The following is a 27,002-nucleotide window of genomic DNA, read 5'->3' on the forward strand; positions in this document are numbered from 1 at the left end:
CAGGCTTGAACCATAAGTGCCTGGTCTAGCTGGTACATTTGAGTACTAAACATTGTGAATTTTACCTAACTAGATGTTAGGTTCCTGGATGTTTTCTATTCTTATTTTTAATTTGTTTTAGGACATAATTACACTATTTCTAATCACTTAAATCTTTCAAAGCTTGCCTTCCATTTTTTGTTTTATATATTACAGTATATATACACACATATATGTATATAGATAGATAGATAGTGTGTGTGTGTGTGTGTGGTGGTCCTGGGCTTGAACTCCAGGCTAAAGCATTGTCCTTAAGCATTTATGCTCAAGGTTAGTACTCTAACACTTGAGCCACATCTCTACTTCCACCGTTTTGGGTATTTTAGTGGAGATAGAGTCTCACAGACTTTCTTATTGAGGCTGAGTTTGAGCTATGGATCCTCATATCTCAGCCTTCTGATTAGCTTGACTTACAGGCATGAGCCACCCAACTTGCTTTCTTTTTTTTTTTTTTTAAAAACACAGGCTATTGAGATTAACTCTGTTCATACAACTCACTCATCTAAAATGTATAGTTCACTGTTTAGTAATACATTCACAGATCTTGGTACAAGCATTACAAAATCTAATTTCAAACTATTTTGTCTCCCCCAAAAGAAACACTGAACCTATTAGCAGCTAGTTCATGTTCCTCTTAGTCGACCTTTCCAGTACCTACACAGTCACTAATGTACTTCCCGTTTCTGAATTTGCCTATTGTGGGCATGTCATAGAGATAGAATCATACAATAGGTTGTGCTTTATGATTGGCTTCTTTTACTTGTACAGGATTTTTCTATGTTGTAGCATGTATCAGAATTTCATTCCTTTTCATGGCTCAGTATATACTGTATAGTTCTGCAACATTTTTTAAACCCCTCATCATTGGACATTGAATTGTTTCTGCACCTGGCAGTGGATAATGCTACTAGAAACCTCTTGTGTAGTAAAGTCTGGTGTAACACACATGTAGTCCCAGAAATTGGGAGGCTGAAACAGGAGGACCAGCCAGGGGAGCCAGCCTGAGCTACATAGAAAAATCCTATCTCAGAAAGCCAAGGGTTTGGGGTTGTAGCTGAGTGGTAGAGAGCTTGCCAAATATGCACAAGGTCCTGGGTTCAATGGCTAACACTGCAAGACAGCACCAGTAACAATATTAATTATTTGAATGAATGCTTGTTTCACTCACTTCTTTTCTTTTCTACCACTTGCAGGGCTCAGTATTGCTACGGCTGTGGGAGAGAGTCCGTGATTTGGAAAGTTCCCCATGCTGCATTGTTTACCAAACCCTCCAAAAGGATCCAGAAACTGGCACAGCCCAATAAATTCAAAAAACAGTATCCGCTATATAGGTAAAGTATCTGAGATTCTCCGCAAATCCTAATTTTTTAAGTGTCACAAAGTTGTTCTCCTTGCAACAGCAGTATGTGCAAATTCATAAGCTGAAAGTCTACTCATATCCCTAAAACATTAGGTAAAAAGGTCACATGTTTCCAACCACTGTAGGTACTCAGAAGATCATCAGTTACTACATTGGGCCTCAAATGTGCTGAAGATAAAGTCTCGTGACAAGTTCACGTGTCCTTGTTAGCATAATTACAAGGACAGCTCCCTGTGGTGCAGCACTTGCCGAGCATTCATCAGGCCATGAGTTTAATTCTCCAGCACCACTAAAACAAGGAGGATCTGCAAATGAACACCATAAGTCTGCATTTTCTAAATTTGATGTGCTTGTATGACTCTATGACTTTACAGGTCAGGTGCTTTTGTCTTTTAATTTGAATACAGGATTTTATTTTATTTTATTTATTTTTTTGCCAGTCCTGGGTCATGAACTCTGGGCCTGGGCGCTGTTCCTAAGCTCCATTTGAACAAGGCAAGCACTCTACTGCTTGAACCACAGCACTACTTCTGGATTTTTCTGTGATTAATTGAAGATAAGAGTCTCACGGATGTAAGAGTCTCACAGACTTTCTTGCCTTGGCTGGCTTTGAACTGTGATCCTTAGATCTCACCCTCCTGAGCTTGGATTACAGGTCATATGATTTTCATTTGTTCATTCTGGTGCTAGGGATTGAACCCAGATTCTTGCACCATCCCCATCGTCTAACTTTTTGTTCACTGGTTTAAGATACTTGTTATGATAGCAACTATCACATAATACTTCAGAAAACCTCTTCAGCCATTTATATATTAAGTACAGTTTTTCTTCAGCTGAGTGCTCTGAGTGCTTATTTTATAGTTTCTCACAGACTTCTCTTTTGGGGAGTATAGTTTCGTATATGTGTGTTAATGAGGGTTTGAACTCAGGGCCTTGCACTCTTGCTTTGCTTTTTGCCCAAGGCTGGAATTCTATCACTTGAGTCACAACTTCACTTCCAGGTTTTTTGCTGGTTAATTGGAGATAAAAGTCTCCCATCTGTCTAAGCTGATTTAGAACCTTGATTCCCAGCCTCTTGCCTAGCTGGTATTACAGATGTGAGCCACCAGAGTCCTACAAATCAGCCTCTTTTTTGCTCTTCTGTAAATTGAAGACTCAACAGGTGCTTGTGAGGACATATGAGCTCTCCAGTAAATACACACCTAGAGCGTGGTCATTGTGACCAGGGGGCTTACGCACTAGAAGGTTCACCTGCACACAGGAGCAGGCAGAAGACTTGAAGATAGGTCATTTGAGATCATCAAATCTAAAGAATTAGAAAGGAAAAATAATAATGTGAAATGAATGGAGTTTCAGAGAAATGTGTGATACTATCAGTAGTATCAATGAACTCATGGTGGAAATTTCATTCAAAAAGAGTGAGAAATGGCGCTGTGGCTCAGGTGGTAGAGTGCTAGCCTTGAGCTAAAGAGCTGAGAGACACTGTGCAGGCCCAGAGTTCAAACCCCATGACCACCAAAAAAAAAAAAAGAAAGGAAAGGGAAAAAAAAAGTAATATAGGCAGAGTGAATAGTTGAAGAAATGTGGTGCCAGACATATCAAGTCCTATGAAAAGTAGTGTATCTTCACAAAACTCAGCAAGCCAGATATAGTGCCTCACAACCTGTCATCCTAGCTACGCAGGAGGCTGACATCTGAGGATCATGGTGCAAAGCCAGTCTGGGCAGGGAAATCTATGAGATACTTATCTCCAATTAACTACAAAAACTAAAAAAGCCAGAAATGGAGCTGTGGCTCAAAGTAGTAGAGCAATAGCCTTGAGCACAAAATCTCACGGACAATCCCCAGACCCTGAGTTTAAGATTCAAGAACAGGAAAAAACAACAACAATAATAAACCTACAGTAGTGCAACAGCAATACGCACAAGACAATATGTCAATATGTAGGAAACAAACTGTACAACGTAGTGGGGGGGAGAGAATGTAGGAGAAAAATGAGGGGGGGAGTAATAAGTTTAAGAAGAACTGTACTCGGGCTGGGAAGATGGCTCAGTGGTAGTGTGCTTGCCTTGCATGCCTGAGGCCCTCAGCACCACATAAGCAAAAAGAAAAAAGCTGGAAGTGGCGCTGTGGCTCAAGTGGTAGAGCGCTAGCCTTGAGCTGAAGAGCTGAGGGACAGTGCCCAGGCCCAGAGTTCAGGCCCCATGACCGGACCCAAAAAAAAACAGAAGAAGAACTATACTCGCTGACACATTATTGATACCCCCTCTGTACATCACCTCCACAATAAAATTAAACAAAAAGAAAAAGCAACAAAAGAAAAGGAAAGCTCTGAGGTGAAGGAATTCAAAAGAGATCCATAACTTGATACCTCCTAAGTAAACTCTCAAAGAGTCCAAGATAGAGGCTTTTGTGAAAACTCCAAGAGGCCTGGTGCTGGGTGGCTCACGCCTGTAATCCTAGCTCCACAGGAGGCTGAGATCTGAGGACTGAGATTCAAAGCCAACCAGCCAGACAAATCCGAGTCACTCCAGTTATATAGCAAAAAAGCCAGAAGTAGAGATGTGGCTCAAGTAATAGAGCACTAGCCTTGAGTGAAAAAGCCAAATGAGACTGAGGCCCTGAGGTCAACCTCCAGTAGTGACAACAATACATACAGTAAAATCCTAAGAGACCACAGACTCAGTGCATAAAATCACCTGCATTAATACCAATGAGTGACTTCATACCAGAAACCACAGTGGTGAGAGGCCGTGTTGAGATGACACAATGCACTGAAAGAAAATTATTGTCTCCAGTTAAGCATCAAAGAGTACAGCTGTCGCTCAAGTGGGAGAGCATCAGTCTTAAGCAGAGAAAGATAAGGGACAGTGCCCAAGCCTCAAGTTCAAGCCCCACACACAGAAAGTGAATACAAGCTGGGTTCTGGTGGCTTATGCCTGTAATCCTGTACTGCCTGTACTGGGGAGGCTGAGATTTAGGATCAGGGTTCAGAGCCAGCCTGGGTAGGAAAGTCTGTGAGACTCATCTCCAATTAATCACTAGAAAACCATAAGTGGTGCTGTAGCTCAAGTGGTAGCATGCTAGCCTTCAGCAAAAGAGCTCAAGGGACTGTGCCCCGGCCCAAAGTTCAAGCCTCATGACTGACCAGAAAAAAAAGAAATATAAATAAAATACAATTCCCAGAAGTACATAGAGACTGAGAGAAGATTACTGGTTCTCAGAGGCGGAGATGGAGGTGAATAATGGAAGTTACCACAAATAGCTGTGGCCTTTCCCTTCATGTTGATTAGGACTTTCTTAAATTCATGGTGATGGCTGCACTCATTTACAGCTATTCTAGAAACTATTTAGTTGTACACTCAGTAAAAAAAAATAGAAAAGATAAATTATAGTGTGTTAATTATGTTATATATTGTATGTTATATATGTTAATTATATCTCAGCAGTATAACTGAGCATATCTTGTTAATAGTTTTAATAGTGTACAATCTCCATAGTACTGATAAAACTATATTATAGCCTACCTCTCCAGGGTATTTATACATTTGAGAAAAGTTTCTTTCATATTAGATCTGTAGATTTCTTGATTAATGGGTGGGTTTTTGGTCAGGGAAAGAAAGATATGGAGTACAGCCTGTAACCATTGGTCCGTGGCAGGGAGCTATGACCAATATACCTGAAATTGCACTGCATGGGACAGAGAGAGAATGACCCTCACAGAAAGGACCTCAGTGAAGAATGGGATTTTTCTCTCTGGGATCTAGTCAGAGACTTTGATGTGTTTTCAAACAGAAGGTCCCAGCTCATCCATGATCCATCATGAAATCAATTCTGGTTCTTTTTTAATTGAGTCAGGGTTAAATGTAAACTTGGCATAGAGCCAGGAATTAATGGCTCACCCTTGTGTTCCAAGCTTCTCTGGAGGCTGAGATCTGAGGAACTCTGAAGCCAGCTTAGACAGACAAATCCAATAGGGAGCTATTTTCCAAGTGAACCAGATAACACTAGAAGTGGAGGTACAGCTCAAAGTGGTAAAATTGTAGGCTTTAGAAGGAAAAGTTAAGTGAGAGGTAAGAGGCCTTGAGTTTAAGCCCAGTACTGGCATTAAAAAGAAGGATATGCAGAAGTTAACTCTAAAATATACCAGAACATAATAAGTTATACAAAACCCTAGACATTAACACACTGAGACCAAAGGAGAATAGTCTTGGCAGAAGAACACAAAGGCACATGGCAATGTGCCTCTAGTCGGATAAAATAGTTATGAGTTAACTTCAGGAAATGGAAACAAGAGGGTTTTTGTTGTTGTTGTTTCTTGTCTTGTTTGTTCATTTATCTGGCTTTGGGAGGTTAAAGGAGTACAGATGGAGGGACAAAGGGTGAGCAGATCCAACAGTGGTACTCACATGTTGAAAATGACCTATACAACAGGTAGGTAGGGATGAGAGGGAAAACCTGGGAGCAAGGGAAGGGGTGACATTGTCCAATAAGAAATGTACTCTTTACCTATTTATATAACTGTAACCCTTCTGTACATTGCATTTGTAATAACAATTAAAAATTTTTTGTAACCCTTCTGTACACTGTACACTGTAATAACAATTAAAAAATGTTTTAAGATTACATGGCATCATGATAATTGGTTTCACATATAGAAACATATTTACATATCTGGTATGAACAAATAAAAAGTGTAACTAAATTTTGACAAACACTAATCTGTTCTAAAGAGAGCTAACGATTGTTGGCAACAATGTTCCTAAGATGGAAAAAGGACAGATACTTGATAGGAATGACACTATTTCACATTTCTGTTTGCATATAGGCCCAACAGTGATTACTTCCCAAGAGAGTGTGTTCGCTTCACTGATCCTTCTGCCCGGATTCTTCAACTCTCCATGGCAAAAGCTATAGATCCAAACTACATTCCTCCCAAAGGTGTAAGTGGGCTCGCGTGAGAGATTCACTGTCTGGTTTACTTTATCACAGGACACTTGCAGATTTCTAGGTGTGTGCTTTCCTCTCTCACCCAAGGAAATTTTCTCACTCTCCTCTTTTCATGCTTCATGGCTTGGCCAGGGTGAGGAGAGATGCTAAACAGGGACTGAAAGAGGATCAACTGTGGGGCAAGTGTGGCAGCTGGTAAAACCATGGCGGGATACGATGGCAGCCGGGATCTGGTTACAGTGAGAGCAAACAGGGATATAAGGCAGCACTGTCCAGAAGGAATCTGAGTGCAGACAGGTTAACCTCCTCAGAGGGGTGGAAGCACTGATTCCAGTCATAAGGAAAGTTCAGCTGTAGTTAAGGGTTTAAAGACTTCTTTACTGAAGTCTGCTCATAGATCTGCATGCCCGTTTTCAAGCTCCCCATTCCTTTCCAATCATTGCCTCAACTGTGACATAAAGGTTGGGATAAGTTTGAGAATTCAATTTTCATTGTAATTCACCCACTCACGGAATTCAGTTTTGCCTTCCAGAATTTGAAGCCTCTGAAAATAGAAGGTAAGTAGAAGATAAAGGTTTATTAGGGAAATCACAGAATTTTCCCAGCCTCCTACCTGGCCCTTAACATGGCCATTTAAAGGCCTGGGCTGATCATTTCTCAAGTTCTGCAGTGTACTTAGAAGCAAGCAGCCAATTCCACTGTATCTTTCTTTTCTTCTTGGCACAAGGGATTAAACTGGGGCTTGTGCTCACTAAACACAATTCCACCACTTGAGCCATACCTCTAGCCTGATTGCCTTTTTTGTGTTTTAGTTCCTTAAGGTTTGTTTTGTTTTTTGCTTTCACATGGGATCTCTAGCTAATTAGGCTACTTCCTTCCTCCCTCCAGCACAGCTGGGACCACAGGTGTGCCATACACCTGGCCCTCCATGAACTTCTTATTTATGTCACTGAGACGGCTCATCACCCAGAGCCTTGCTTTCTGTCTTGCTACCAAAAACCACAGACTGCCAGTAGTTGGTTTATTTCCTTACTTTTAAACCACTAAAAGTGAGCTCATTTAGGCTTATAAATTGAATCAGCTCAGTAAAAAAATTTTAACAAACATTCAAGCCAATATAGAGAACTTGTTGCCATCTGGTTCCCGTTGCTTCATGCTAAACCATCCCCCAAATCACTGTGATGTACAATGAGTTCATGGGTCAAAAAGTCTGACTGGAAGAAAGGGTTGGCTTGTCTCTGCTGTCAAGTCTGGGTTTCAGCTGGGAAATCCATATTTATATGGATGGCTGGAAAGAATCCTCCGGAGACTCTTTCTTCCCTAAGTCAGCTTGTGCTCTTCTAAACTACCACCATTAACGGGGAGGCTTAACTAAACGTTCTGGAAGCTGCAAAGTTCAAAATTAAGATGGACTTCTGAGGAAAGTTCACTTCTGTGTAGTTGTCATCTTGCTGTGTTACGGGATCTCTTTGTGTGTGTGTGTGTGTGTGTGTGTGGAGAGAGAGAGAGAGAGAGAGAAAGAAAAAGAGAGAGAGAGAGAAACATAACAATTTCTTCCCCAAGATCTCTCTTCACTTTCTTCAAAAGTACACTTCCTCCATTAAGGGGAGGCTCACCCTTATAACCTTTTGTAGAAGTAATCACCTCTCCAAGACTGAAGATTCTAGATCCTACACATCTCCCTGGGGATTAGGGATTCAAGCTTTCTGTCAGACACAGTGGCCCCTATGCTTGATGCTTAGGTGAGGAAGACTTAAGGCTAAACTCAGTTGGTAGTAAGTTCAACACTTTCTATGGCCTCACCCTGTGGCAAACACATGTCCAGGCATGCCAGCTGTGTTTCCTACAATGGAATGCTTGTCTTGAGGTATTCTGAGACCTAGGCCTTTTATGGCTTGGCCTTGGAACTTACAAGTCACTGCAATCTACTCTATGGTCTGATAACATTTAAGTCTTGCCAAACTCAAGGAGGCGAGAACACAAACTCTACCTCTGGAGAAGTATGGAAGAACGTAGAGACCTGAAAAAAATTAGTGCCACATCCAATGATGTGTGTATTTTGGTATTCCCAACCCTGGCTACAAGTAATCTTTGTGTTATATATTTGAAATTTAAAGTCAAACTTTTGTGGGCTTTAAGGGTTAGTTTGCTTTTTAGATTTATCATCTTTGCTTTATGTTTGTGCGGGGACCAGGGCTATGACTCAATACTTTGTGCTCTCATTTAGAAATTTTGTTCAACCTGGTGCTCTGTATCATGAGTAATATCTCCACTTCTGGCTTTTTGCTGGTTAATTGAAGATAGGAATCTCCCAGGCCAGGTGCTCATGGCTCATACCTGTCATCCCAGCTACTCGGGAGGCTGAGAATCACAGTTTAAAGCCAGCCCAGGCAGGAAAGCCCATGAGACTTTTTTGTTCTTTCTTCCTTTTTTGGCAGTCTTGGGCCTTGAACTCAAAGTCTGGGCATTGTCCCTGAGCTTCTTTTGCTCCAGGCTAGCACTCTACCACTTGAGCCATGGTGCCACTTCAAGCTTTGTATGTGGCAGTGAGGAATCGAACCCAGGGCTTCATGCAGTGAGGAATCGAACCCAGGGCTTCATGCATGCTAGGCAAGCACTCTACCATTAAGCCACATTCCTAGGCCCCAGGAGACTCTTATCTTCAATAAACTACTCAGAAAAATCTGGAAGTGGCAAAGTGGTGAAGTAGTTGAGCACTAGTCTTGAGTGAAAGAAGATCAGGGACAACACCTAGGTCTTGAGTTTAAGTCTCTGGACCTGCACAAAACAAAACAAAACAAACAACAGCCTTCCAGATTTGTCTGTTCATGTTGGTTTTGAACTATGATCTATCTATGCATCCTCAGTAGCTGGGATTATATACATGAGCCACCAACACTTGGCTTCTTCTTATATTTGTAATGCTAACAGTTTTTAATAGTTAGTAGTAAACTATAAGTTACTAGATAGTAGTTAGCAAAATTATTATATAATATAAATTATTCTTATAAATATGCTACATTTGAACTTTTTTGGGTGGGTCCGGTCATGGGGCCTGAACTCTGGGCCTGGGCACTGTCCTTCAGCTCTTCAGCTCAAGGCTAGCGCTCTACCACTTGAGCCACAGCGCCATTTCCAGCTTTTTTCTTTTTGCTTATGGAGTGCTGAGGAATCGAACCCAGGGCCTCATGCATGCAAGGCAAGCGCTCTACCACTGAGCCACATTCCCAGCCCCTACATTTGAATTTTTTGGTGTGTGCTGGTATTATGGCTTGAACTCAGGGTGTCATGCTTGCTTGCTATGTTGGAGCCTCTATCACTTGAGTCATGTTTCCAGTCTGGTGTTTGGCTGCTTAGTTGTAGACAGTTTCGGACCATGGTCCTCAGATCTCAGCCTTCTGAGTAGCTAGAATTACAGGCATGAGCAAGCAACTCTTGGCTCGTCTGATTTTATTTCAATCATCTACACTGGAAAACAAAACTTTCTGAGCTATTAAATCATTGCCTTAAAATTTAACTTTAAACTTATAAATACAGAATGCCTGAGGTTTGTAATGTTCTAAGAATAAACATAAAATCAAGATTTCAATTCAATGTCATAATTGAAAATCTGTTCTTCTGACACTCTTTTCAAATGGAAGTTTTATGTTTTCTCACTGCCCTCTTGAATGACTGTATCAGCCCACAAATCCACATGGCCATTTATTTCTCAAGTCAGTATATAACATTGCTGGCTGTTTCCTCCACATCTGTACTTTAACAGTTAGACCTGAAATTCTGGCTTAGAATTCATACAATACAGTTTTGGTATGTGAGAATGATGGAAATCAATTCTACCAGTAGGGTCAGGGGTTCTGCCTGGTTCTCCTTCTTCCTGTTTGGTTGTGAGAAATATGGTCCAGAGAACAGGCTATGCTTTGTAATTTGAAGTTAATGATGTTTGTTTTTTACTTCCTTTTATCAGTCATGGGGCTTGAACTCAGGCCTGGGTGCTGTCCCTGAGCTTTTTCCGCTCAAGGGTAGTGCTCCACCTTGAGCCACAGCACCACTTCTGGTTTTCTGGTGATTAACTGGAGATAAAAGTCTCGTGGACTTTCCTGCCCAGCCTGGCTCTGAACCCCAATCCTCAGATTTCAGCCTCCTGAGTAGCTAGGATGAGAGGTGTGAGCCACGGGTGCCTAGCTTATTTCTCATTCTTTTCTTTCCTTTGGTTCTTTTTTCTTTCTCAGTTTTAGGCTCCAACTCAGGGTTTGGTGCTGTCTCTGACCTGTTCAAGGCTAGCCCTCTATGATTTTGAGTTAGATTGCCATTTCCAATAATGTTTATCATTTGATTGTTTCTGGTATAATTTTTTCTCTTTCTACCCTAGCTTGAGAACAGAATTCCAGCATCTGCCTTGAGTGCTATTGCAACTCCAAGGATTATAGACCTTGCCCACCCAAGGATCAAGTTAGAGGGGCTCTGCTACGAGAGAGAGAGAAGTGAAAAGCCCATCCGTCCTGTAAGCATGGCCGCCTCGCCATCCCCTGCTCTCTTCTCCCTGTTCCCGGGGTGCAATTTTACCTCTGCAAGGCCCAGCCCAAAATCACTGGGAAGGGAATCTTGAAAGGGGGCCTGCAGTAGGAAGGAAGACCTTGCTGTGTGACATGGAGAGAGGCACCCGAGTGGTGGGCAAGGAGCATGGGTTTGGAAGCCAGTTGGAGCTGGGTTCAAGTCCCCACCTTACTCCTTCTAGCCCTATGTGGAGAGCCTCCTGAGGCACTACGTGGCCAAGGTCACAGAACAGGTGTCTGACTGCGTCTGTGAGCTGGCCCATGTTCCCAGGGAACAAAGCAGAGCTCCACGCTGTTTGCCTGTAATCTCAGCACTTAGGAGGAGGGGATCATGAATTAAGGTCACGCTGGGCTACATAGTACAAAAAACAAAAAACAATGATGACAGAAGCCCCACAAGCCAAGGTGAAGGAGGCTCACGCCTGTAATCCTAGGTACTCAGGAAGCTGAGATCTGACGGTCACAGTTCAAAGCCAGCCCAGGCAGGAAAGTCTCCAGTAAACCAATCAGAAAAAGCCAGTAGCTCAAGTGGTAAGGCACTAGCCTTGAGCACAAAGAGGCTCTGGGACAGTGCCCAAGCCCCAGAGCTCAAGCCCCAGGACTGGCAAAAAACACAAACACACATACACACACACACACACACACACACACACAACCCAATAATGAGTACTGTTACAAAGGCACATCAGAAAGCCTGACCTATTTATTTTTAGCTGGTCAGAAGGATCTCTTTGAGATTGTGATGTTTGAATTTGGGATGTGAAAGAAGAAGAGGCAGTCAAGCCAAGACAGGATTTTCAGCAGAAGTAGAAAGTGGAAATGTCATGAGGTAGATGGAGCTAGAGGAGGGAGGGGAGGAAGACGAGATCAGAGAAGAACAATAGCAGCCAAGATCCCACTACAGGCCTTCTGGGCCCAGGGAGGGAGAGCCTGCCTGGTGTGTTAGCCATGGGTCCAGTGGAGAGCCAGGGGAAGGGCAGTGGCTGGGGCTTTGGGGTGGACTGGGATCAAGGGCTGTTAGGAGAATGAAGTGGGGTGATGTAGGCGGATCTCTCCGATGTGCTCTGCCTCATGGACACCCTCACTCACTGCACCCTCTCTCCTGACAGACACAGGAAGGCTAGGCTGGACTGCAGGGATGGGGGGGGGGGCAGTTAGGAGGGAGTTGCAGTCATACAGGAGAGGAATGGGGGCGGCTGCAGGGGTGGGAGATGCCCAGGTAAGGCGGCATGGTGACATCTGCGGTGTAACCTGGTGTCTCCTTGTTTCTGCAGATAGCCTCTGCCGCCATGTTAGCTGTACCTAGCCCTCGAATAACAGATCTAGCTAAGTCGAAGCCCGTTCATCCAGACTATCTCCCTGCCCGGGATGCCAAATGGCCAGTGTCTTATGCTGCTACCCATTCAAAAGTATCTCCTAGAATTCTGGAGCTTGCGAATCCAAATGCAAGGTATGTTGGTTTAAGGCCAGTGTGGGACAGCAAGGTTTGCGAGGAGTGGGAAGGTTCACCTGATCAGGCCAGGGAAAAGAACTGCAGAAAGACAACAAATGCAATCACAATACAAAAACAGCAGTAAAGCGGGTTGCCAGTGGCTCATGCCTGTAATCCTACCTACTCAGGAGGCTGAGATCTGAGGATTGTGGTTCAAAGCCAGCCTGGACAGAAAAGTCCCATGGGACTCTTTATCTTCAATTCAGCACTCAGAAACCAAAAGTGATGCTGTGGCTCAAGTGGTAGAGCAGATGCCTTGAGCACAAGGTGGCTCAAGGACTGTTCCCAGGCCCTCAATTCAGGCCAGTTAACCAAAGGACAAATAAAAAAAGCTATAAAAGAAAAACCTAAACAACACCAAACCCAGTAGAAACCTGCCACTGTTTACAGTGAGAAATATATGATAGTCCTAATCATAGATGGTAGAGATGAGCTGGGTGCTGGTGGCTCACACCTGTAATCCTAGCTACTAAGGAGGCTGATATCTGAGCATGGAGGTTCAGAGCGAGCCTGGGCAGGAAAGTGGTGCTGTTGCTCAGTGGTAGACCACTTGAGCAGAAGAGCTCAGAGAGAGTACCTAGGTCTTGAGATCAAGCCCTATGACCAACAACAACAAAAAGTAGATGATAAGCCAGACATCAGTGGCTCATGTGTGTAATCCTAGCTACTTAGGAGGTTGAGATCTGGGGATCGCAGTTCAAAGCCAGCCAGGTCAGGATAGTCTGTGAGACTCATATCTCCAATAAATCACCAGAAGACCGGAAGTGTCAAGGTGGCTCAATTGGTAGAGTGCTCGCTTTGAGCTGAAGAAGTGAAGGGACAGGACCTAGGCCCAGAGTTCAAACTCCATGACCAAAAAAGATAAAAAGTAGATGTTAGAAGAAGTCTAACACTAAAGGCTCAGCAGACAGCCTGACGTGGAAGTATGTGCCTATAATCCAGAGCAGTATACAGGCTGTTTTAAGAGGGAGTCTCTGGTTTGAGGCCAGCTTGACCAATAGTGAGAGTCTGGCCCAAAATCCCTACTGCCAGTCTAAAAAAGGATCATGAGATATGAACATGAACTTGTTCATCACAATGATATTTGGAGCATGGTGCAGAGGTTCACGCCTGTAATCCTGACTCCTCAGGAGACATATCTTTAAAAAAAATCAGTGTTTGATACTAGTCTGGGGAAAAGTTTGTAAGGTGCCATATCAACCTATAAACAGCTGGGTATAGTGGTGCACACTTGTTACCCTAGCTACTTGGGTAGCCTGGAATAGAAAGTAAGACCAGTTTGAAAAATAAGCAAAATGGATTGGGACTATGCTTACATGGTAGAGCATCTGTTCAGCACATTTGAAGCCCTGACTTGAAATACAGGCATGTGTGGGTTTGGTCACAGATTTTTTTTTTTTTTTAGCATGCTGATAATTTATGGGACTTGTGCTTGAGCTGCAGCCCTTGGCTTTTTGAAAGAGGATTTTGCTCTGTAATGTCATTGGGGCTGGCCTTGCATCTGGAATCCTCCCACCTCATCCTCCCAAGTGTGGAACTTCCAGACATGCTGCAACACTTAGCCTCTGGCTCACTTGTTTAACTTCTCTGCGTCTTCCATTCCTCTTCTGTGTCATGAAAGTGATAACTATCTAATGGCTAATGTCCCAGTATTTACCACTTGGGGAGAGCACTGGTTGTCTCTTCAGTTCATTTCACTTCAGGTTGTTTTCTTCTTCTATTTCAGGACTCCTATGAATGTGACATATTACGACCCCAATGCCTTTAAAGTCAAGCCAGCTGCTCTGACAGCACATTGTTCTGAGAGAGTCCAACAGTTGGCAGAACCTGTTGTACACTAAGTGCAGACAAGAATCTCTGCCACACACTAGTCGAGTATATAGAACGAGTATTAGATGACATAGTTTCCTGCCTTTCCCAACCCCTTAAATATGGTGCTCTAGAGAAGACCCTTGTGAACACCAAGTAGCAAGTGCTGCTGCCACCTGGAAGTGTGGCACTGGCAGGTTTCGGGATCCCAGCACATAATAAAGAGAAGCAGAGCCTCCTCCGCAGCCTTCCGTCTCCCTGTAGCTCCCCAGATGCCCGTGGTTGTGGCTGCTGTCCTTCTCCTTAGGCCCTCAGTCTTCCTCTCCTGCACTCTGGATTCCAGGCCCTGTGCCTGCCTCCAGCTCTTCCTTCTCTAGCAGCCACGGCTACTGGGATCACTGCTTGTGCCACTTCCCAACCTCCCTGTGCTACCTGCAACTACAATGAACTGGGCCGGGCTTTCTGGAGAAACTGGAATGTTTTCATACGCAGTTTAGGGTTACCACAAGAAGAGGATATTTGGGGTCTGGGAAGGTGGCTCAGTGGTATAGAGTGCTTGCCTTGCATGCATGAGGCCCTGGGTTCAATTCCTCAGCACCATATAAGCAGAAAAATCCAGAAGCAGAGCTATGGCTCAAATGGTAGAAGCTAGCCTTGAGCTGAAGAACTGAGGGACAGCACCCAGGTGCAGAGATCAGGCCTCATGACGGACCAAAACAAGAGGACATCTCTCCCAATCTTGTTTCCATCCCTCACGTGCAGACTTCAGTGACAGGAATGACAAGAAAAGCCACCTTGTTCAGCATGGTGGTGCACACCTGTAGACCAACATTCTAGGGAAGGCTGAGGTGGGAGGATTGCCAGAGTCTAAATGTTTGAGATTTGTCATGGCAAAACAGTGACATTGACAGTGACATTCCATCTCAAAAAAGAAACTGAAAAAAGTTTAAGGGGTAAAAAAGGTAGACAGAGACCAAAGACATTTCTTTTAAAAGGTTTTATCATAATCATGAAGGTTATATATGGAGAGGTTACAGTTACATCAGTCAGGTAAAGAGTATGCTTCTTGGGCTGGGAAGGTGGCTCAGTGGTAGAGCGCTTGCCTTGCATGCCTGAGGCCCTGGGTTTGATTCCTCAGCACCACATAAGCAAAAGGAAAAAAAAAAAAAAAAAACTGGAAGTGGCGCTGTGGCTCAAGTGATAGAGTGCTAGCCTTGAGCTGAAGAGCTGAGGGACAGCGCCCAGGCCCAGAGGTCAGGCCCCACAACCGGACCCCCCCCCAAAAAAAAAAAGTATGCTTTTTTTTTTTTTAAACAATGTCAACTCTTTCATTGCTCTCTCCCAGTTTTTCTCTCCCATCTCCACAGATATTACTTTCATTTTTACACCAGTCCTGGTCCTTGAACTCAGGAGACTTGGACACTGTCCCAAATGTCTGTGCTCAAGGCTAGCCCCCTACCACTTTGCTACAGCACCACTTTCTGCTTTTCCTGTGATTAACTGGAGATGAGAGTCTCAGACTTTCCTACCCAGGTTGCTTTTGATCTTGTCAGATCTCAGCCTCCTGAGTAGCTAGAATTACATGTGTAAGCAAGCAGCACCCAGCACACATTGCTTTTAATGGCAAACTTGAGCTCTATTGGGCTGGGAAGGTGGCTCAGTGGTAGAGTGTTTGCCTTGCATGCATGAGGCCCTGGTTCGATTCCTCAGCACCACATAAGCAGAAAAAGCCAGAAGTGGCGCTGTGGCTCAAGTGCTAGAGCACTAGCCTTTAGCTGAGGACTTGAGGGATACCACCCAGGCTCAGAGTTCAACCCCCACAACCAAATAAAATTAACAAACAAAATACAAAAACATGAGCTCTATCGAACAATGTTCCCTGGGTTTGACTTATTCTGTTCTCTCCAGGCACCAGTATTTTGTCAATTAAACTAACTTTATAGAGCATATTAGATATGCATGAAATGAACTTGTTCGAACGCGTATCTTGCAAATGAGTTCTATTTTGAAGGCCTTCCTTTAGATAAACTTGAGTCTGTATTTCCCAGGGGTCATTGCACAGGTGTATGATCTTACATTTTTTCTTCACTCCCTTCCCTATGCCTCACTGTCTATGTATAAAGTGGGTTCTTGACACACTGCTGTAAAGTCTATGTGAGAAACTGCATCTAATAAAGTATGCATTTGAATTAAACAATATTTAGGGATGGTCTCAGTGGTTCAGCCTTGTAATCCCAATTCCTGAGGAGGCAGATTGAGAGAACTACACTTTGAGACTGGTCCTATGCAAAAACTTGAGATTCCCACCTAAAAAAGAACTAAAGGAAAAAAAGCTGGGAGTGTGACTCATTTGGAAGCAGTTTCTGTCTTGTCTTTGGCGTATTTGGTACCATTATCAAGTAAAAGGTTACTTACACACAAATGAACACTAGAATACAGGAGAAGTGCTATCACCTAATTAGAAGGTGGCTACTGAGAGACTAACGGGTGGGTTTCATCTGTGTGGATTCATTGGACAAAGGGATCATCTGTACTCCAGGCAAGAGGAACAGGAGAGAGTGAGATTTCCCTATGCTACTTGGAATAGCAAGCAATTTGAAAGATCAAACTGTTTAACTCTGGAACTGTCCAAGTGGGATATTTTCAGATCACAGTTGACTTCAGGCAACAAACTTTGATGAAACCACAGATGTGTGGGGGAGGGGAGAGTTACTGCTATTAAATGAAAATGGGTAATCATCTTGGAGGAAGAGGGATGGAAAGAGGAGGAAGAAGAAGAGGAGAAGGGGAAAGCCAGAAGGGATGAGAGAAGAGGAAAAAAGGGTATGGCAGAGGAGGAGGGGGAGGGATGAGTGTAGAGAAAAACAGGGAGAGAAGGTAGAGGGAAAAGCAGGGGCAGGGAAGGAGGAGGAAGAAAGGGAGAAGGAGATGGAGGGCAATCAGAGGAAGGGGAATAGGTGGAGGGAAGAGAGGGAAGGTGAAGGAATAGGAAGAGGAGAAGATGGCTTTGACTTAGCTGTGGATAACCTTGTGTGTGCCTGCCTTTGAGATAAAGGCTGGTTCTTCTCAAACTCCTGGGTGAGCCCTACGGTGGTATGCATCAAAGGGTGGTTGGAGAAGACCAGGAAGGCATGGGTATGTACACATGTGCATAAGCTCGCTCATACACACACACACACACACACACACACACACACACACACATATCTAAAAAAGGAAGTTAAAACAGGAGATACAAAATGGATATTAAGGATAGATTACCTAGGACAGTCAAGCAGAGGGATACATTTAGAGATACTAATTATGGGTGTTAGTCTGATTGTTGATTTTTTTTTTGTTTTTATAATCAGGCTTGTTTTTCTTGTGGGGCCAGTCTTGGTTCTTGAATTCAGGGCCTAAGCCTCGTCATGCGGAAGGCTGGTGCTTGTCAAATTGAGCCACAGTGCCACTTAAAAATAATTTATTGTAGGGAGTTGGGAAGATGGCTCAGTGGTAGAGTGCTTGCCTTGCATGCATGAGGCCCTGGGTTCAATTCCTCAGCAACACATAAGCAGAAAAACCGAGAGTGGCTCTGTGTCTCACATGGTGAGCTCTAGCCTTGAGCTGAAGACCTGAGGGACAGTGCCTAGGCCCAGACATCAGACCCCCATGAATGACCAATAATATAATTCACTATAGATGAGAGTCTCACCAAGCTGGGAATGTGGCTTAGTGATAGAATGCTTGCCTAGCATACAGGCATGAAGCCCTGGACTCAATTCCTCAGAACCACATAAACTGAAAAAGCCAGAAGTAGTGCTGTGGTTCAAGTGATAGAGCAAAAGAAGCTCAGGGACAGTGTCCATGTCCTGAGTTCAAGTTCCAGGACTGGCAAAAAAGTCTCATGGACTTTTCTGCTCCAGTTGGCTTCTAACCTCGATCCTTAGATCTCAATCTAATGAGTAGCTAGGATTACAGGCATGAATCACTGGTTCTTGGCTTGATTATGGTTTTATAATAGACATATTCAAGGCTTGAAGCTCATCGAATTATAAGCATAAGGGTGTACACCTTTTGGGGTTTCAACTGAGCTCCAAAAAAAATTCATGAAAGAAAGAAAAAAATGAAATATCAAAAGTCTAGAATGACCCAAGGACCAAGTAGAGAGAGAGGAGGAGAGGAAAGTAAAGCACTAAAGTCAGTGCTGCCCCCTTTTCTATTTATAGCACAGAACAGAAATTCCATGGAAGTACACTAAAATAAGTATATTACAGGTATTCCATAGTATAGGTATTGTATTTTATGAAATACATATAAGTATATATATTATATCATAAATTATACATGTACTTTTAACAGTGACAAGGTTTGATCTCAGAGCTAGAGCTAAGAGGAACAAATCTTTGCCACAGGCACTGGCATTTTAGCCCTCTGCTACCATGCTGTGAGGGGCTCTCCTGTCACATACTCTGTGGCCTTGCACACAAACACCAGAAACAGTGAGCCTAAATGACACTTTCCTTGCCTTAAGTTATGTATGGCAGCTCGGCAGAGCCTCCACAGAGCCCACACAAACACACATCTAAGTATTCTCTCCTGCTCCTCAGGAATGCTTTACATACTTGACTGAAAGAAAATAAGAACTTTTGAACTTCCAGTCCTTAGAACATGGTAAACACATAAAGATTTCTTTGGCAATTCTTCCTAGAAGCCCCATGTGCTTCCTCCCACTGCCATCTCCTCAAAAGCTCCTCATGTGCCTCATCCCTTTCAGTCCAAGGTGCTGAGCCGAACTTTGTACCGTGGTGCAGAAGAAGCACTTGAGGATGGAAGTGGACTTGGGAATAAGACCTCTAGAGTCTGGATCTACCCTCTGCCCAGAGACAGACCACCCTTCAGTTAATATGAACCCTTCTGACAGCCATAGACCACCTCATAACCTATAAGCCTTATAAATGGACATTTCCTTAGATGTAGCTATTCTCACAGACACACAGGGCAGCAACGGAAAACTACCAGCGAGCACATGGCTCAGCCCCAGCCACCTGTGACACCATCTGTCCTACAGAGCATCACAGAGGTGCTGTGTAGCTACAGAGTCACAATGCACACAGATGGTCAGACTGTTTGCAACATTGAATTGCCTCAGATCTAAGAGCAGAGCCAATGCACATGCCACAGCTCATAACTTGTGTATTTACTTTTGGAGTGTTGAGTGAAAGAGTAAAGAAGGAGGCCTGTGACCTGAAGGAGATCCCAGAGGGCAGACAGCATTGCCTCTCTCAGTGGAGCACAATGGGCAAGGACCAGAAGGTCAAACCACCACCAGCCAACCATCCGGTTCTCCACCTGACATCCAGGAGGCAACCCCACGCAGACCATCATTTGCCACATACCGCCAGCACTCCAGTACTGTGGGGCCCCATCCAGAAAACATCCCCTGGGATCTGGTGGCCTTCAGAAATAAGAAGTATCTCAATAGGCCCTCGTGGCTATTTCACATTGGGCGATATCCCATCTCTTTGTGTCCTCACACAGGGGATGATGGAGTCCCCCAGAAAACATCTTCAGGGGCTCCTATTTACAAAACTGAGGACCGCACTGTGCGGAGACGCTCATGGCAGATAGACACCCGCCAGCATGCCCACGTTGTCTACTAGGGACCCCGGCGAAAATCTTCCACCAGGGCTCCCTATTTTGTTACTGCCGATGAGGCTGGGCGAAGACCATCTCAACTGAGTGATTCCGGCAGTTTTCCAGCCCTGCGCAGAGTCTCCTCAGTGGAAAATAGAGGACGCAGAAAATCATCCCTGGTCTTTGCCACAGAAGACGGCGGCCTTCACATACCCTCCTGGCTTGAAAACCCAGAGAAGTACCCCACCATCGCGGGACCCCAAATGCCAGAGAGTGGAGCCCCCAGGGAACCATCTAAGGAGGCTCGTGTTTTGGGCACGCTGGAGGATCAGCCTCGCAGACTCTCCCAGGTTTCACCCCAACCTCCCAAGGCCCCATAAAGACTAAGGGCCACACAGTAAAAAGTCTAACTGGGCTCCTGCTCCAGCGGCCCAGAAGGATGATCATCCACCAACGCCCTCTTTCAACAACTTGGCAAGCGCCGCCTCTCAAGTGAAGGTCACACCGCCCCCACCCCAGAAGCAGCAGTCCATGCTGCACACCCCCACCCCAGTGAGCATTACTTATGACCAAGGAACACTGGGAAGCTCCATCTATCACCTGGGGCTCCTGCTCCAGCAGCCCAGGAGGATGATCGTCCACCAAAATGCTCCTTCAACAACTTGGTGAGCCCCCTACCTCTCAATTGGTGGTCACACTCTCTCCAAAGAAGCAGCAGTCCATGCTGCACAACTCCACCCCAGTGAGCAGTACTTGTGACCGGGGAACCACTGGGAAGCTCCATCCATCACCTGGGGCTCACAGGCTGCTGACAATTGTGCCCTCTCACAACTTTGAGGATGGAGCTCACTAAAAGAAAGCCAAATTACCCACAACTGCTTCCCCTTTAACTGTAGCTAGAGACATTGTGAACCTGGCTGCCAGGAAATACTCGCAGCCAGAGACTGAAGCTAGCAAGAGCAAGGTGTCTTTCGAGGTCACCAAGAGAATACAATCTGACCTGAGCCCCCGCAGAGATCCCAGGCCTCCTGCTACCAGGCGTAAGGCCACAGCCAAGGAAAAGGCACTGCTCCCGGCCCACTCACATACTGAGAAAGGGCACCAGGAAAAGCAGCAGAAGATGTCCCAAAGGCCTACTACTACCACTACATATACCCAGAAGGGACAAGGTTTTAGACCATTAAACACTCTATGGACAGAATCACCCATCAGCTCTATAAGAGTTGAAGGCAGAGGTGGTGGAAACACTACCCTAAAATCTACTCCGTCAGCGGGTAATGGTAACTTAGACAGGTCGTCCCAAAAAGCCTCTAAGATAACCACTGACCTGACCCTGAACAGAGCTGAGCACCAAGCCACTGAACACCTGGCTGATAGGGATGCAGCCAAGAAGCTGAAACCGGACAAAGCTGCTTCCTCCATCAAAATTCAGCACAGAACCCCAACCCTCCAAACAACAAAGGGAGAAACCTTTAGAACTGAGGCTGCCCAAGCTACTTGGGGAGTGGAAGACTTAAAGAAACACAGGACCACTTTGCACAGCAAGAGCACTCAAAAAAAACTGAGAGCCCACAGTCCACTGCAGCCACTGCTACAGACATCCAGGCTGCTGGCATCCATTCAACAGTGGGCAAGGCCACTGAGAAAAACCAAGATCATGTCTCAAACTAGCAGCCCCATAAAAGTAATGGATAAATCCACTCGCCTCTTTTCTCATAGCCCTAAGGAATTTACCTCAACCATTTTCAAGGGTGAAAATAAATATAGTACCAACACCAAAGGACTTTTGACTACCAAGGATAATATGAAAACCAAATATCCTAAAGAGACCAATAACCAAACCATGCATGTTGGCGGGGTTCAACTTTTGCCTCTTATGCACCATCCAGAAGAAGCTAAACAGTGAAGTGTGATCTTCAAATTAGGGGCACTGGTCTTAATCACCATGATGGCCAGGTGAAGAAACTATGGAAATAACTAAACCTATTGAAAAATCACAACAACTAAACTGCATCTCCATGCCCAAAGCCTCCTCAGAAACCACATGAATGTGTAATATTGTAAGGAAATACTTCTTGTACATATGGGAGTCACAGCAAGAAAAAACTGACAAGATGATACACCTACTTGGGAATGGAATGTACCTGGACAATAAATTCAACAGAGAAACAGTTTGCATACTATTCACCTGTGAGATGACCAAATAAATAGACAGAGGACAAAAGCACCATTGTCAACAGAGATAAAGGTTTTTCTGCCAACAAAGACAAAAACAAAAGGATTCTAATTAGAAGCAGGATAGATAAGACATAGGTAGAAAGTGAAGGAGAAAAGAAACCAAAAATTGATAGGGTATATAATCAATACCCAATAGAAGATGCTCCACCACCACAAAGAACCATCCGGAAGACACCAAGAGCGAATCCATCCTGTTTCCATGGACTACACATAAATCAAGGACTGGAAGAGACACATATCAATTCCTCTAGAAGATAATGGAGAATTACTACCATGGAGCATCCTTTTCAACTTTTCAAAACGATGATTTAGCTATACAACATTGATTGTGTTTTCACAGACAAGAACACCATTCAAGTGTTGACAGTCTTACTAGACTCTCAACATTTTATTGGAAAATTTTCCTGACAATTTGAAAAATAAAGATTATTTCTATTGTCAGGAAATTTTGTCAAATGACTACATTCACACTACTCACTGATCAGGACTATTTCTGTCATTCTTGACAGATTGTTGAAGACCACACCATGAACCCTAACCTGGGAATAGGAGCCAGTGTCACAGCAATGTTCCTGCATAGGAAAGTATAGTCAGTTTTATGTTTCTGGAATTGTTAGTGATGAAAAAGTCCAAGATAAATTTCCATTTTGTGTATTTTAAGCTGAGATCATTTAATTTATGTATAACATAATTTACTCAGTATGTTTTACTTTTGTGTTCCTATTCTATTAGCAAATTACATTGATATGTAAATTTAATTTAATTTGTATTTATTTATTTTATTCATTTTTCTTTAGTTTTTGTATTTAATATTAAAAAATTTATATTTAGGGGCTGGGAAGTTGGCTCAGTGGTAGAGCGCTTGCCTTGCATGCTTGAGGCCCTGGGTTCGATTTCTCAGCACCACATAAACAAAAAAAAGGCTGGAAGTAAACCGGGCGCTGGTGGCTCACGCCTGTAATCCTAGCTACTCAGGAGGCTGAGATCTGAGGATAGCGGTTCAAAGCCAGCCCGGGCAGGAGAGACCGTGAGACTCCTATCTCCAATAAACCACCAGAAAACCGGAAGTGGCGCTGTAGCTCAAGTGGTAGAGCGCTCGCCTTGAGCTGAAGAGCTGAGGGACAGCGCCCAGGCCCAGAGTTCAAGCCCCACGACCGACAAAAAAAAAAAAAAAAAGCTGGAAGTGACGTCGTGGCTCAAGTGGTAGAACACTAGCCTTGAGCTGAAGAGCTGAGGGACAATGCCCAGGCCCAGAGTTTAGGCCCACTACCGGACCCCCTCAAAAAAAATTTATATTTAAAATTGTTTATTTTTATTTGTGTTTATGCTTATATTAATATTTATGATTAAAATTATTCTCTATTATTTTTATTATCTTCTTGATTAGTTTATATTTTACTTATATTAAAAGATTCATATTTAAAATTATATTTTGCTTTATGTATATTTTTGTTTATACTTTATTTGTATTAAAATATTCATATTTAAAATTATATTTTGCTTTATGTATATTTTTGTTTAGTTACAGTTGTGTATACTTTTATGATTCATGTTAGCATTTGTTTACTATTTACTTATCTCATTGCATTTTTCTTTATTTCATTATAAGTTCTGTATCAATATATTTATATTTAAATTTTTAATTTTTCCCTTTATTTTGAAATATTTACATCTTTACTTTTTGTTTTTTTTTAAATATTTTATTTTATTTATTTATTTTTTTTTTTATTTTTTTTTGTCGGCCGTGGGGCTTGAACTCTGGGCCTGGGCGCTGTACCTCAGCTCTTCAGCTCAAGGCGAGCGCTCTACCACTTGAGCTACAGCGCCACTTCCGGTTTTCTGGTGGTTTATTGGAGATAGGAGTCTCACGGTCTCTCCTGCCCGGGCTGGCTTTGAACCGTGATCCTCAGATCTCAGCCTCCTGAGTAGCTAGGATTACAGGCGTGAGCCACCAGCGCCCGGCTACATCTTTACTTTTTGTGTAACATAATTAAATTTTATTTTAATTTTTTATTTTTCTATTTATGGTATTATTAAAACATTTATATTATTCATGTTTATTAATGAGTTACATTTTTATTTATCTATTTTTCTTTTATTTATGTTTGATGTTTTATTTTTATTTCTATTTATTTTTTATATTTAAAATTATATTTATCCAAAATCAACTAGAAGTGTGACATTAGTATTAGTGAAAACTTTATTACAATTTGAAAAATGGCAAACTATAAACGGCCTGAATAGAAGAAATTCAAAAGAATGACTAAATTGAGGGGACACTCTTAAGTTCTGTTATTAGCAAACTGTGCTGATTAACTGGATTCAAAAGAGCAATAGCCTTCAAGCTGGACCACCAGGGGCCAACATCTAGCCTAGGTTCAGTCCACTGTTATTTTTACCACATTTTTATTAACATCAATTAGTTGTGCAAGGTTTTTTATTTGGACATAACCATATATGCATTTTTTAATCTTCAAGTAAATTATATAGAGCCCTTGTGTTCAATTTTCCTCCTCTATTAGTTATATATCTTACTAAATAATACTTATCATATAAAGCAAGATTAGATTTGTTACTAAATATGTAAGAAAAAACCCTAGTACAAAATATCAACTTAGGCAAGGTTCAACTACTTTATTAATATGTGTGTGTGTGTGTGTGTGTGTGTGTGTGTGTTAATCCTAGGTAGGAAACAGAAGAGAGAAGAACAATTGCTTGATGAGGTGAATTTGTGAACAAATGAAAGGAGCTGAAGGAATACTGAGTGGGACTAGTAGAGACACTGCAAAGTGGGAAGTGGTCCAACATAACTTGGATGCAGGTTACAGATGTTAGGATGTGGATGTGGAAAGTATGAAGGTCACAGGAACTTCATCTCCAGCTAGCACTTAGGAACACTGGGAAGTGGAAAAATGGAATGTTTGGAAGCTTAGTTATAAACTATTTGTTAACTTTATCTCATTGATTGAAATGATAGTAGAAATGCTACAGTAAGTAGGATAATATGTGTTTGAGGCTGAATGTTGGAGCCTAATCACTAATGGTTTACTCCTGGGAAGTGGAGTCTAAGCTTGCCTGTGGGACTCTCAGGAATGAGACTGGGGCCTATAAGGAAAATGCATAGGAGAACTTACTGTTTTTGTCTGGTCTGCCTATGAGGATTCAAGGAGAAGACAGCCATGGGCAGAGGAAGAAATGGTCCTTCACCAGTCACAGGATCTGAGTGGCATCTCCATCTTGGATTGGCCAATATCCAGAGTAGGACAAATAAACATTTGTTGTTTGAGGCATACAGATGATGGCGTATTTGTTACAGCATCCCCATCTAGGGCTGTTTCAGATCTGAGGATCGCAGTTCAAAGCCAGCACAGGCAGGAAAATCTACAAGAATCTTAATCCAATTATCCACCAGGAAACTGGAAATGATGCTGTGGCTCAAATGACAGAGTGCTCACCTTCAGCTGAAGAGCTCAAGGACAGCACCCAGGCCGAGAGATGAAGCCCCATGACTGACAGAGGAAAAAAAAAAAAACCACACACACACACAATAAAACTCTACTAATTCAAAAAGATCTCTGTCTATCTCATGGTGTCTACAGTTTGTGATCCCTTTAGATGGAAGAGTTGGCAAGCTGCCAGAAGCATGGAAACAGAAGGCTTGTGTCCTCTTCTAACTATTAAAATATTCTCCTGTATACAGGTAAATGAACACCAACCCAAACAAGGTCCTTATGGTATAGTAAGTACTGTGTAGAAGTTGTGATTTAAATTTGCCTTGGAAAATCAAAGACTATTTACGAAACTCAGTCTGGAGAGAAATCTTATTGTTGGTATGCAAGTCTGTATGAGATTTGATCTGGTCATTATATGTGATATATCTTTTACATATTATATGAACAAAATAAAGCCTGGATTTAGCTTTGATAAGCAATCTACTAGAGGCATTCCCACGTCCATGGTACATCATCCAAGGAGGTTGTTTCCTTAAAACAATTCAGAATCTCTTATGAGAACTTAATGAAACTGAATTTTTTTTTAAATGACAGTCACTAACACTCAGTAAGGTCAAGAATACCAGAAGACTGGTCACTTTTAGAAAGAGGACATTGTCAGACTGTAAACATGGACAAGATTTCACTTTTACAAGGTAAAAAGTTGGTTCTTGTTTTGTTGTGTTTTGTTTCCAATTAAAAAGTCACTAGCACTGGGCACTGGTGGCTCACATCTGAAATACTAGCTACTGAGAAAGTTGAGATCTAAGGATCACAGTTCGAAGCCACCCAGGCATAAAAGTATGAGACACTGATCTCCAATAAAATACTTAGAAAAGGCTGTAAGTTGCACTGTGACTCAAGTGGCAGAGCACTAACCTTGAGGAGAAGCAGCTCAAGGATAGCACCCTAGCCCTGAGTTCAAGCCATGGGAGCATAAGAAAAAAATGGGAAGGAAAGTAGGAAGGAGGGAGGGAAGAAGGAAGGAAGGAAGGAGAGAAGGAAGGAAGGAGGGAGGGAATAAAAGAAGGAAAGAAGGAAAGAGAAGGAAAAGAAATGAGTGAACAGATCAGGTCTCTTACCAGAAGCCAATGACTCTTACTGCAACAAGATCCCACCTCACCAATCCTGAGACAAAATTCACCTGGAGGGGCTGGGAAGGTGGCTCAGTGGTAGAGCGCTTGCCTTGCATGACTGAGGCCCTGGGTTCGATTCCTCAGCACCACATAAGCAAAAAGAAAAAAGCCAGAAGTGGCGCTGTGGCTCAAGTGATAGAGTGCTAGCCTTAAGCTGGAGAGCTGAGGGACAGCGCCCAGGCCCAGAGTTCAGGCCCCACTCCCCCAAAAAAATTCATCTGGACAACCTGTGGTTGTGTGGCTACTAAACTATCTACTTATCTGTCTATCTATCTAAAAATGGCACCATTTAGACTTAGTAGCCTTATTTCAACTTCACAT

The 27,002-nt window shown here is 43.1% G+C and overlaps 1 protein-coding gene across 1 annotated transcript in view; it reads left to right on the plus strand.

The window, feature by feature from the left end:
• Thegl (theg spermatid protein like) overlaps nucleotides 1–14,235 on the plus strand; it is a 37,355-nt gene extending 23,120 nt beyond the window's left edge. Inside the window, exons 5-9 of the mRNA XM_042678366.1 lie at nucleotides 1,233–1,370; nucleotides 6,228–6,342; nucleotides 10,719–10,850; nucleotides 12,177–12,352; nucleotides 14,121–14,235. Coding sequence (XP_042534300.1) covers nucleotides 1,233–1,370; nucleotides 6,228–6,342; nucleotides 10,719–10,850; nucleotides 12,177–12,352; nucleotides 14,121–14,235 — 676 coding nt within the window. The remainder of the gene's footprint in view (nucleotides 1–1,232; nucleotides 1,371–6,227; nucleotides 6,343–10,718; nucleotides 10,851–12,176; nucleotides 12,353–14,120) is intronic.
• The last annotated feature ends 12,767 nt before the right edge of the window (nucleotides 14,236–27,002 follow it).

Source organism: Dipodomys spectabilis, unplaced genomic scaffold (assembly GCF_019054845.1).
Source record: "Dipodomys spectabilis isolate Male_0828 unplaced genomic scaffold, ASM1905484v1 ptg000043l, whole genome shotgun sequence".
In the NCBI taxonomy this organism is placed as follows: Eukaryota; Metazoa; Chordata; class Mammalia; order Rodentia; family Heteromyidae; genus Dipodomys; species Dipodomys spectabilis.